Source organism: Salmo salar, chromosome ssa17 (assembly GCF_905237065.1).
Source record: "Salmo salar chromosome ssa17, Ssal_v3.1, whole genome shotgun sequence".
Lineage (NCBI taxonomy): Eukaryota > Metazoa > Chordata > Actinopteri > Salmoniformes > Salmonidae > Salmo > Salmo salar.
Window position 1 is genome coordinate 23590357 of NC_059458.1, and position 12796 is coordinate 23603152.

Below are 12796 nucleotides of genomic sequence, written 5' to 3' on the forward strand. Positions count from 1 at the left end.
CGCCCCTGGCACTATATAGGGTATAGGGTGCCATTTGGGGTACAGGTCTTATGAATAATAACACGATTTCTCTGAAATGGGAGAGGGCAAAGTAGCAGCACAAACTGCAGTTGCAGAGATGAATATAATACAAGCGTAAGAGCTCAATCAGGCACAGAAGAGAGAGAGACAGAGATGAGACCGATAGAAACCAGAAACCACACACCACAATAAAGTGCACTCAACCATGTCCTCGGAAAGAGAGAAAGAAGATTATGACTGAATTCATGATGAGGTTGTCCAAAAAGGAGGTGTAGGAATTCTCTTCCACATGCAAAATAAAAAGTCAAGGTATTCAGAAATGACTACCTTTCTGTTTCTGACAGAAACAAAACAGGATTACTAGTAGTTAGAGCCCTTTTTATTTCAGATATAAAAATTACAATGCTTGATTCACAACCATTTTGCTAAGAATAATTAGAAACAGAGACGAGCGCAACAAGATCAAGACATATCCCCGGGGCTACACGACAGACAAACAAAGACACAAGGAGAGTTTTCATGATCAAAGTTTCTCCGTTTCAACACAAGTCTCAATAAAACAATAGAATGTCTCCTTTTCTCACTTTCCTTTCATTAGTTTCTCTCTCCTAAACATAAACTACACCCCATAACATTAAAGGGACAAACATACAAACCAATAGAGACAAAACAATACAGAACACATAGACTATTGAGGAAGTATAGACTACTTCGAACTGTTGGTTGTCATAGACTTTCGGACGCAACATCAGCATCGATCAAAGTCTGTTGAAGGGTGTTTGACAGTTTGGGAACTAAATCCGATATGAGTATGTAAAGATTTATGTCCTGAAAGTGGCATCACATTGATTGCCAAAATGAGTAATGTTAAATGATTCATCACACCCTTGACAACAACAACTAAAATATTTAACATGACATATTAAAGCTAGAATCTTCAGTTAAAACAATAACAAAGTGGTACCCCTCCTCTGTTTAGTAAAAAGCCTGGAGAAATGTAACCACTGTCAAATTCATAGACATAGCTATGGACATAATCAAACAAATGACAGTTTTAACCATGTTTTAAAGCTATACAGTATTTGTTTACATTTACCTTGTTTGCAAACATTGAAGCAAAAAAAAACACATATCTGGGGTTCTGATGGGGTACGACAGTTGAACTAAGCTCATGAGGCATTTATACAATATATTCTTTAAGAATCAATGGGTATGTGTCATTCATTTGTAAGTCAGAAAATGGATCTAACAACTCCCACTGGGCAAAAATGGATTGAATCAACGTTGTTTCCACCCTCCTTTAAAATCCAAAATCTATGTGATGATGTTGAATCAATGTGGGAAACTGATTAGATTTGAAAACAAGTCATCAACGTAAGGGAATGTCATATTTCTTTTTCCACCCAACTATTAACCTAAATCCAATGACATGGTGAAATGTTTTGTTGATTTCACATCGAATTGACATAAGTTGACAACTCAACCAAAATTGGATCAAAACTAGACGTTGAAATGACATCTGTGCCCAGTGGGTAAGGATTCTAGCTTTAAAGGGATTTTGTGGTTCGACGTTTGCTTTCACAGTGCCTTGGTTGAGCTACTGTTTACTGTTTCTAGGCACTTGAAGACACAAGATGAACATTCAGTCCAGTGTAACAGCCAATCATAATGACTAGATCAATAGTACTGTACAGCACTACAACCAATCACAACAACCAAATCAATATGGAGACACTCACAGACTTAAACAATATATTTCTCATTAAATCCTACTGTTGGGAAAACATATGACGATGAGAAATAGAGGTCATGTTTCTTCCCAATAAACAATAAATACTGTAAAATAAAAATTATAACAGTTGACAGAAAAGTAGGTTGGAATTGAGTCACAAATCTCAAAAGGTATTGACCCCATGACTTCATAAACAGTCGACACAAAAAGGGGCAGGTTGACTGGACTGACGAACCCGAGGCCCACTGCGAGCCGGTCAGGCACGTGCAGACGGGCAAGTGCAGTCCAGTGGCTCGTCCAGAGGCCTGTCTTCACATTAAAAATAGTTACACACACCTTGCAAGTTTGCCACTGTGTGAACTATTCCATGGACATGTAAGAACCCCCTCCGCTGTCACTGCCACCACACATAGCCCACTGCTAGAGCGCAGTGCTGGCTGTGTCAAAGTCCTTGCTGATCTGGGAGGAGCTGGGTAGAGACTTGAGGTACTCCATGTGTCTCCTCGCGTCCTCCTGGTTGTGCCTGACGTAGTAGATGACGTAGGCGATCACCATGGCGAACCAGCAGAACATGGTCACGAACATGGCCACGTCGGTGGTCTTGTGGTGGAAGTTACAGAAGTTGATGCCAGAGTCCAGGACCTGAATGACGGGCCGACCGGCGTACTCGTCCTGGACAGAGGTGTGGCAGCTCACCTCGTTGACCGTCTCAGGGTCCAGCCTCAGCTCCCTCAGTACCTCCTGGAGGGAACACTCGCAGTGCCAGGGGTTGTTGGAGAGTCTTATACGGGCACTCAGCTTGGTGAAGGCCTCCTTGGGGACGCTGCGGAGCTGGTTGTTGGAGAGGTCCAGGGAGCGGAGTCCCTCGGAGACCCCCAGGAAGGCCCCTGCGTCGATACTCTCGATGTGGTTATGCGACAGGTCCAGCTCCTTGAGGCGGCGGAGGTCCTTGAAGGCCTGGTTGGGGATGTGGCTGATCCGGTTGGACGAGAGCAGGAGGGTGACGGTGTCTTCCGGTAGGTCCGGGGGGATCTGGTCAAGGCTCCGGGAGACGCACTGCACCACCACGCCGTTCCTCTCCGAGCAGTGGCAGCTCTTGGGGCACGGTGTCGCCATGACAACCACGAGGGCCGCCACGAGACACAACGTCCTCACGGGGGAAGTGGAGACACAGAAAGAAGAAGGGAACAGGGCTTGCCAACGTGGCTGAGGAGGCCCCATTAGCTCAGCCGGTAAAAGACCTGACTATCCCTGTGGTTCCTGAACAGGTTTCAATGATTATTGATGGTACACAGCAGCTACTCATATACATATCATTTGATCCTGTACCAGCTTAATAACCCTCTGTCTTCATCCCCATATCCATCCATTGGAGTCCAGTGAAGTGACTGTAGAGTTTGACCAAAGACAGTCCAGAGGAATACAAAAGATGGGTTCCAACTAGACAGAAGAGGAAAGGAGTGGGCATATCATTTCGATCCAGACATACTGTAGCCTATCACTCAGTCCTCTGAAGGCAAGGGATCTGAAATAGAGAGAGAGAGAGAGAGAGAGAGAGATTAAAAGAGAGAAACAAGTCATGGCTATATCTTTAATGATCCATTTAGTGGAAAATCATTTTTGTTGTAACTCTGTGAAATCCTGGGTAGATGAACATAACAAAGCATTTTTTTTTTTTTTTTTTTTTTTTTTGATCTGTAGTAGTGATCTGATCTGATCTTGATCTGAAGCATGTTTGATCTGTAGTAGTGAGACAAGCCAGTGTTTGAGATGTAGTAGTGAGACAAGCCAGTGTTTGAGATGTAGTAGTGAGACAAGCCAGTGTTTGAGCTGTAACAGTGAGACAAGCCAGTGTTTGAGATGTAACAGTGAGACAAGCCAGTGTTTGAGATGTAACAGTGAGACAAGCCAGTGTTTGAGATGTAGTAGTGAGACAAGCCAGTGTTTGAGATGTAGTAGTGAGACAAGCCAGTGTTTGAGATGTAGTAGTGAAACAAGCCAGTGTTTGAGATGTAGTAGTGAGACAAGCCAGTGTTTGAGATGTAGTAGTGAAACAAGCCAGTGCTTATGTCTTCAGTGATTCCATCTGGGTAGAAATCATATCTATTGATTTCTTGATGCACAAAGGCTTTGAAAAACAGTACATTGAAATAGCATTCTTTAAAAAAATCCTTCATCAATGACACTCTGCAAAACAAAAAACTATTTCGATCTGTTAAAAATAGGTATTGATAATGCATTAAGGGGAAACATTGTTTATCCAATTTGACCACCAATTTTCCAAAGCTAAAAAATAACTACACGACAATGTGGTCTATTTGAATTTGATTGATACTGTACTGTATGGTGTGCGCCTGTTCTCCTATTTCTTACGGTGCTGAACGCAAAGAGAGTATCTCCAGTCTCCAGTCCCTTGCCCTGACAGTATAAATAGAAAAGATACATTACCCTAGTAATAATAGATTGCTCTGGTAGTTCCAGATGGTTACTCCCAATCCCGGACCATGGAGATTCACAGCAGCAAGCCTACTGTAAAACCCTTGAGGAACGTTCCCACAATAATTGAAATCATTGAGGAATTTTTCCCTGTTGATTTGTTTTCTATTGAACACTTTAACATAGACCAAACAGAAACTGTGACTCAACATTCCCTTTCATTTGATGAATATTTGCTGACAACATTCCTGAGACAGAGACTTTTTTTACATTCTCCAAATGTTTGCGCAGCATTCATTCTTGTCAAAGGTGGTTTATAACCTCACAACAAGCTCAAGGGAAACCATAGCATTCAGCCAACATGTCCTGCTCTCTGTCTGCCTGTTTGAAGTCCATGAATCCTCACAGGTCTACCACCACATTATTAGCTAGACACCACAGCTTGATTTAGCCAGTTAGCCCACATGTCCGACTGAAACCAAAACATCAAACAGTATATAGCCTATGATCATCAGACAGAGGGTCTGCTTTGTCTCTGTAACCCAGGGCGACACAGAAACCTAAATGTTAGATTTATACTTCTCGTGACATACAGTACTTCCATAGGTACAATTAGGCGACCAGTGGTCCGCAACAGCAAAACATATGCAGTTTTAACAAGGCGACTCACTTTTCAGAATGCATGAGGTCGTTCAGGTGGAGAAAGTACGTTCTTATTTTTCTTTCTGGATCGTCTCATGCATGGTAGAGGCACTGTTTTATTAGTGTCAATATTAATATGGTCATCATTAAGGTGGTGGTAATGATGATGATGAAGAACCGGAGGTAGTATCATTTATTTAAAGTTCAAATTTTATTGTTACGTGCACAAGAACAATGAAATGGCTAACTTGCGAGCTTAATTTCCCATCCAACTCAATTGATGATTTCTGTAGTCTAAAAAGTAATAGGAATGACTTAAAAAGACGTAGAAAAATATCTAAAAATACTTATCTTTAATAATATCGACCTTTTATAAATTATATCGACCTTTTAGAAATCAACTGTCTATAGCACTACTTACCTTGTCTTTTTCCCCCAACTTGTTTTCAGAATGAGAGTATGGTCCAGTCAGGGCTATACCGTTGCTTCATCGACGTAAAGTAAAATGCAAACCAACAAACGAATCAGTATGGAGTAGAGAGTGACCGAACATCGAATGAGCGCAGTAGGTATAACGCACCGCCTCCACTTGTTGTTGTCATGATAAAGGGTACTATAAAGTTGCTTCTCTACGCTAAACTGTGTGTGTGTACCGTTTGCGTCAAGACTTCCGAACCTCGTTTAGTTTGCGCGCGCACGTACTGGACAGTTTGGATCCATTTGGGACCTCCTCCACTTGCTTTCTTTGCGTTATATTATACTAGTTGAACGTTTTCGACACCTTGCAGAGTCCATTCCCGTATGAATTGAGTCTGTTCTGAGGGCAAAAGGGTGTTCAACTTAATATTAGGAAGGTGTTCCTAATGTTTTGTACACCCTGTGTATATGGAATGCATTGCTTAGAGCCACCCCATTCAGAAATATCCAATGAATGTGAGGACTTTCAAAGTCTGTATCGACATTCTACCATAGGGAGATGTCAAGCACATCACTCTGTTAAATATGGTTTGCTTGAACTAAATCACTCAGTAGTCACCTCCTGGAGGTGATTGCAAGTGCTGTCCATCTTGAGGACTGAAATGAGACGACTGTCTAGAAAGCCACTATTTCCTCAATTCAATTCAATTGAAACCATCAAAAAATGGCAACATCCAATCTAGCTCATGGTCACTTCTCTCCTCAGCCTCCTCAGTCATCCCTAGCTGATTGTTTGTGCCCTGTGCCACCAGGTGTCATCCCTCATATCCCAAACTAGCTATTCTCGCTGACTGAAGGGTTCCATACCCAGGGTGTCACATCCACAATGACTGAGGATCTGAGAATGTACACTCCCTTCCTCAACTCTCTCTCTCTCTTTTTCACTGTCTTTTTCTCTCTGTCTCTCTCTCTCTCTCTTTCACTGTCTTTTTCTCTCTCTCTGTCTCTCTCTCTTTCACTGTCTTTTTCTCTCTCTCTGTCTCTCTCTCTCTTTCACTGTCTTTTTCTCTCTCTCTGTTTCTCTCTCTCTCTCTGTCTCTCTCTCTCTTTCACTGTCTTTTTCTCTCTCTCTGTTTCTCTCTTTCTGTCTTTCTGTCTCTCTCTCGCTCTCTCTCTCACTCGCTCACTCACACAGAGGCCAGGCCACTCACACATGTCTGGTTGGTGATATGGCACATGACCATAGCTGGAACTGATTACATATCTGTAATTAAATAGAGCCTTAGTGTTGAGGAGGGTGAGGAATGAAATCACTGAGAGGAAATAAAAAATTACAAGGCAAGATATCCAATAATGTCAAATGTGCACCTAAATTTAAAAGGCATGAGATTCTGCAATTTAATACAAGATTGGCAGACCCTTATTCTATTACAGGACCTTGGGAGCGCATCAAAATTCTTCAGCGAATTTGAATGATTCAACTTTTTTTCCCCTTAAGGGTTTGGATAGATTTATGGCTGGTTGTAATGATATTAGACTTGGTGGGAGCTGGCTCTTTAAACATGAAGAGTTGAATTATTATGCCAGACATCAATAATGATTAAATTACTTTAGAAAGACCCTACTTCACCTTTGTCCCAGCTGGCCCCTTTGGCTGATGGATATTGATGAGAATCCATGACTTGGGAGAAAGAGCTCATGATATTATAGAATGTATTGTGTGTTTTTACTATCATAAATACGTTCTTTTTAATGTTCAAACTCTGTTCTGATATTTTACAGTCTATTATCAAATGGAAATGTATTAAAAATATAGCGCTGAGACTGAAAATGTTGACCGTATAGGCATTGTGATATACCAACCTAAAGCAGTGCTGGAAACAGCCCCCACTAAGAACTTGTTGAGGACTTCTAAGACTTGTCCCTATGCATTGGACTTATCTCCTGGTAGAGCGCTTGTGGTCCAAAAAAACGTTGCACCAAGGAACACAATGCCTATCCATAGCCTCTGTAATCCTCTTTAAGCCGCTCCACTTCTTATCATGTTTTACTCATATCACCTCAAGCAGAGGTGACGAGGGATTCAATTTGGAAAGTTTGCTACCTGAGCTTTGGTAATAGCACTTCATAGAACCCCCCCCTCCTCCGTCCCTCTGTCCGTCCCTCTGTCCATTCCTCACATTCTATTTAATGTGATGGAAAGTAATCCCTCAGCCAGAGTCTAGAACAGAGGAGGGAAGGAGGGAGGGAGGGACAGGTTGATAACGGCTGCTAAAAAGACGAGAGAGTGTGTCACAGCCCTCTGTTTGATTGCTTTAGATTCAGTTTAGCAATCATTCTCTCCCTCTCTACCTCTCCCTCTCTCACTCTTCCTCTCTCCCTCTATAACGGCCGTAGGAAGCTAAGGAGCACACCTTAAATATGAAACACACATCAGATCAGTCGAGCTGCTCAGTGGCGACCCGTCATTCAGGGCAGGTGAGCCCCACCTGTTTAGCATTGACATTAATTAATGTCACATATACTTTTGCAAGCAATGTAAAAAAAAAAAATATTGAGTTAATTAAACCACATACAAACATGGATTCTTTCCTGAGTAAGGCAGCTCCAAAATATAGGTGTTTCAGCCTAGCTCAGTGCTTTCTGTGGTGGAGGGGCAGCCAGCGGAATATACAGACGTATTCGTGATTGGCTCAGTGTTCTGTCACTCATGGGGGCACTACATCGCCACAGAATCTACAGGGAGAGCTAGGCAGTTCAAGCCCCCTTGGGTGCTGCCAAAGACTTACATTAGAAGTGCCCATCCGAGGCGATTCAAGGTCATTGGCCACAGATAAAATGACGTCAAATCACATTATATCTACTGTAGCTTTGATTGGACTGATCATGTTACTTTCAAAATCTTACCTAGCAAGCTAGACAAGCGGTCATCGTCATGAATCACGTCGACAATCTACTGGCAAATCCTTACCAATCCTTGTCATATGAAGATGAATTATAGATAAAATGTATCGGTGCTCATCGGCCATTGGACATAAACATTACACAAAAAGTTGGAAATCGCAAATTCAACAATGACTGGTTTGGAAGGAATCAGGGGCTAACTGCAAGCGTTGCAAAGCAATCACTATTTTGCTTTCCCTGCCTGCTATTCGGTGGAGAGGGTGTGTGGTCCAAGTCTGGGTTTAAGGATTTAAAACACCTGTCTGAAATTGTATCTTTTTCAAGCTTAAAAAGATAAACATTCACTCACAATAACATGGTCCAGAAAAGCTTGAATACATTGACCATGCTGTCAGTCCAGCATGACTTCTGCCGTGTTCAAAACAACTGGAAACTCGTAACTGGGAAATCTCAGACTTCAGTGAGTTCAAGACAACTGGGAACTCTGAAAAAAATGACCTCAGATTGGGAAAATAAGTTTTGAATGGTCATCCAAATCGGATTTCCAAGTGGAGAACTCAGGCCTCTTTCTAGAGCTCCTACCTGAAGATCACTGAAATCATGATTCAACATTTTTTTTTCAAGTTCCCAGTTGTATTGAAAGCATATTTGATGACAACATTTTCCCACAAGAAGGACCACCGCACCACCTTCCTGTTCAAGTGAGCGCAGCAGAACAATGATGAGTCCAAAAATGTCTTGTATGCTGCTGCATAAATTAGCTCATGTGCTTTTCTTCACGAGGAGGGGATACTATATAATGTGGTTGGGTCTATAACAATGTGACAGTTTATTCTTATTCAAATGGTTGTTTTCAATAAAGAATTCAGTCATAGGTCCATATAATTCCAGTTAATATGGCGAGAGTTGTTTCGTTTGCGCAATGCGCTGTGAGTCGGTATATTGTCTTTAATCGTGATTGTATTTTCCTTCCTTTTTACATTTACATTTACATTTAAGTCATTTAGCAGACGCTCTTATCCAGAGCGACTTACAAAATGGTGCATTCACCTTATGATATCCAGTGGAACAACCACTTTACAATAGTGCATCTAAATATTTTAAGGGGGGGGGTTAGAAGGATTACTTTATCCTATCCTAGGTATTCCTTAAAGAGGTGGGGTTTCAGGTGTCTCCGGAAGGTGGTGATTGACTCCGCTGTCCTGGCGTCGTGAGGGAGCTTGTTCCACCATTGGGGTGCCAGAGCAGTGAACAGTTTTGACTGGGCTGAGCGGGAACTGTGCTTCCTCAGAGGTAGGGGGGCCAGCAGGCCAGTGGTGGATGAACGCAGTGCCCTTGTTTGGGTGTAGGGCCTGATCAGAGCCTGAAGGTATGGAGGTGCCGTTCCCTTCACAGCTCCGTAGGCAATCACCATGGTCTTGTAGCGGATGCGAGCTTCAACTGGAAGCCAGTGGAGAGAGCGGAGGAGCGGGGTGACGTGAGAGAACTTGGGAAGGTTGAACACCAGACGGGCTGCGGCGTTCTGGATGAGTTGTAGGGGTTTAATGGCACAGGCAGGGAGCCCAGCCAACAGCGAGTTGCAGTAATCCAGACGGGAGATGACAAGTGCCTGGATTAGGACCTGCGCCGCTTCCTGTGTGAGGCAGGGTCATACTCTGCGAATGTTGTGGAGCATGAACCTACAGGATCAATCATTTTTAGACCACATAGGCCTAATACAATACTTCAAATGGTAGGCTAACCACCTCTCTCTCTCTCTCTCTCTCTCTCTCTCTCTCTCTCTCCCTCTCTGTGGTGACTTAAAGAAAAGTAAAGTTAAGGCCTCAACATCTTGCTGAATTTATCTGAACTAGTATCTATCGGAATTTCAGTCGGTGTCCATTTTGAAAGTCTTGAAGGAATATGTCTACCTCGTCGCAGCTCGTTTGCTTGCAGTTGCTTCTACTTAGAGCTGTGTTCATGATATAAGAACCAACATTGTGAATTTACTGAACAGAAATGTAATAATGTTTGTATCTGGTTCTGAAGTTAAAACTCATGTTGGCGTTCGTTATTATTGAAAGACAATGCGGTTCTTATTGACTTACACAAATCCACAAGGATTCAATAGAAACCACATTTGTTTCAGCTAGTCAGCCATATCAGCTATGGCTGCCAGACCCCGCTCATAGCCAGGTGTAACGGTGCTAAGGATTCACTCCATGGTGCTGAAAGGAAAGCTCAGTGTCGGGACAGCTTTATGTAGGCCCTAAACAGTTTGTGGGCACCGTTTGTCACCGTTATAGTGCAATTAATGTATTGTTTAGTGATGTGTTGTGGCTTTGCTGGCATGCATCTGCCGATTTTAGATTTACATGCTAAAATCTCCACTGGAGCTGCTATCGCACAAGGAGAGAGTCTCTGACTGACAGTGGCTGCTGGACCAAACCGAGGATGGACCAATAGAAGGACTGTGGGTATTAGGCTTGAACAAGAAAGAGTCTAATTTTCTTCTGGGATCAACCCATTTAGTTTTCAATACACCGGTGATTACTATATTCTTCCTGCATTCACTCCTCAGGAAGCTATTTACAGGAGTCTTGAACAGTGGTAGTGATTGTCCTGCCTTTCTCTGGGTTTTCTTCTTCAAGCATGACTGTGATGAGACAAAGACAGAGAGTGGTCCCACTCCCTATAGGAGGGCCCATTTTTATGACCTCTAATTAAGCTTCATTGACAATCTTTTTGTCAGAGTGTACTCATCTGAAAGCATACAAACATGCATATTTTACCTCACACACACACACACACACACACACACACACACACACACACACACACACACACACACACACACACACACACACACGTGCGTGCACATACACAGCTGTACATGCACACACACAAACAAAATGTTTGTTGTCAACGAAGGCTGTTGCAGAAAGAAAAATAGCTACAAGGTCTGGTCATGAGATCATATTATAATCAACATTCATCAAATGGGCTCGTTCTGCAAATGGACGTTCCAGAGCCATTAGACTACTGTGAGGCGCAGTCAACAATTCTTCAATATGCCCAATCAGTCGTCGGTTGTTGGAGTTTTATCTTGACGGTTTACTCCTAAAGCCTTTATTTGTCTTTGTGGAGTGTAATGTGTATAGATGTGACAAACAATAGAAGATGTTCTATTTAAAGTTATACTCATATTGTCCTTGACAACTGACTGTGAGGGGACACCACAGACTGTAGCCTGTAATGGAATTGCTTCATACTGCACCCTGGGAAAGAACAGAGTCATAACATTCTCATTCTTTCACAAGCCAATCAAAAGATACCTGCGTCAAAAACAATCTCAGCGTACCACTTCTCTCCCATAATCATGAATCATGATCATCTACAAACTCTGCATCTGTCTACCTCACGTGAGTCTGAAAATACATTTATCGTCATTTAAAATGTCATCGTTTCTTAAGCATCTATAAATCTATATAAATACTCTCAATTTCCGTACAGTGGATTGGCTAAGCTCTGAGAGGACAGAGAGAGACTTGGTGACTTTGAGTATCCTACTGCAGTTCACTGGCTGCCTGGCACCGACAGTAATGATATGTCCCATAGAGAGAGAGCCCCAGGTACAGTGCAGAGGTCTCTCTCCTGGTCTATCTCCTCTAGTAGTCCTCTGGTGTCAGGTTGGACATGAGCCAGAGAGGGCCTGCCTAATGAGAGAGGGACGGGGAGGAGAGAGGAGAGAGGGAGAGAGAGAGAGAGAGAGAGGGGCAAGGAGTGGAGGTGAATGAGCTATGGTTGAATGAGCATAGTAGAGAGAATGAGAGCGAGAGAAATAGAGAAGGAGAAAAAGGACGAGAGAGACAAAACCAGGAGAGAGGAGTGATTTGGATGTGGTATAGGAAAGGAAGACAGAGAGATGAGGGGTTAGTTATAGGCCTGGTAGTGGTGGGTGGTACAGCAGGGTGTGGACACTGACTGGACAATGTGTGCCTGCATTGAATACGACCCCAATCACCTCCTGAAAGTGGATCGATCTTCAGTGAGACCACCCTGCCTGGACCCTGCCTGGACGTGCTTCCCTGAACACCTGATCATTTGTCTGGGTCGAAGACACCCTTAACCCCCCCTCCATTCTATGTTTTCCACCACGCTCAGAGCACAAACCTTTCCTCCCTCGGTCAACACCCACTCAAAAAGTCAATGCATCGCTGTGTGTTTTCACTGATTGTACAAGAGAAGGTGTCACTCCTGTTATGATGAGAGGATTAGGACATGGTAAAGATATATCTAAGGGCTTTGTGTAAGATCCATTCCATAGACTTCCGCTGGCATTCATTTCCTTGCCTTGATCACATGGATGGAAGCCAGGGCTAGATGTCCAGGGCATCCTGTAGAACAGTGTCCTGGACTGTGAGTGGGACTGAGGGATGATAGCCAAGACTCTTGTGTGGAAAACTCATTTCTATCCTGCTTTTGAATATTGTGTTAGATCGTTTACAGTCAAAAAGCTTTAACCAAGCGTGGCAGTTCCTGTTCTCCCTGTTACCCTGCCAACCCAAGTCAAGGACAAAAAAGTTGGAACACAGGAAATGTAATTAATTCAGTGTGAACGGTGAACGACCTTTCCTCAATGCTTGGTTTGCCAATGACACAGGG

The 12796-nt window shown here is 43.0% G+C and overlaps 1 protein-coding gene across 1 annotated transcript; it reads right to left on the minus strand.

The window, feature by feature from the left end:
• Window positions 1-378: 378 nt before the first annotated feature.
• Window positions 379-5541, minus strand: LOC106575609 (leucine-rich repeat-containing protein 3). Its single transcript, XM_014152220.2, has 2 exons — window positions 5253-5541; window positions 379-3278 (listed from the first exon to the last, which is right to left on the minus strand). The coding sequence occupies exon 2, from the start codon at window positions 2972-2974 to the stop codon at window positions 2174-2176; it is 801 nt and encodes a 266-aa protein (XP_014007695.1). The 5' UTR covers window positions 2975-3278; window positions 5253-5541; the 3' UTR covers window positions 379-2173.
• Window positions 5542-12796: the final 7255 nt, after the last annotated feature.

Excerpts from the sequence above, each read along its gene's own strand:
- LOC106575609 (XM_014152220.2), bottom strand. The coding sequence starts at position 2,974 with ATGGGGCCTCCTCAGCCACGTTGGCAAGCCCTGTTCCCTTCTTCTTTC.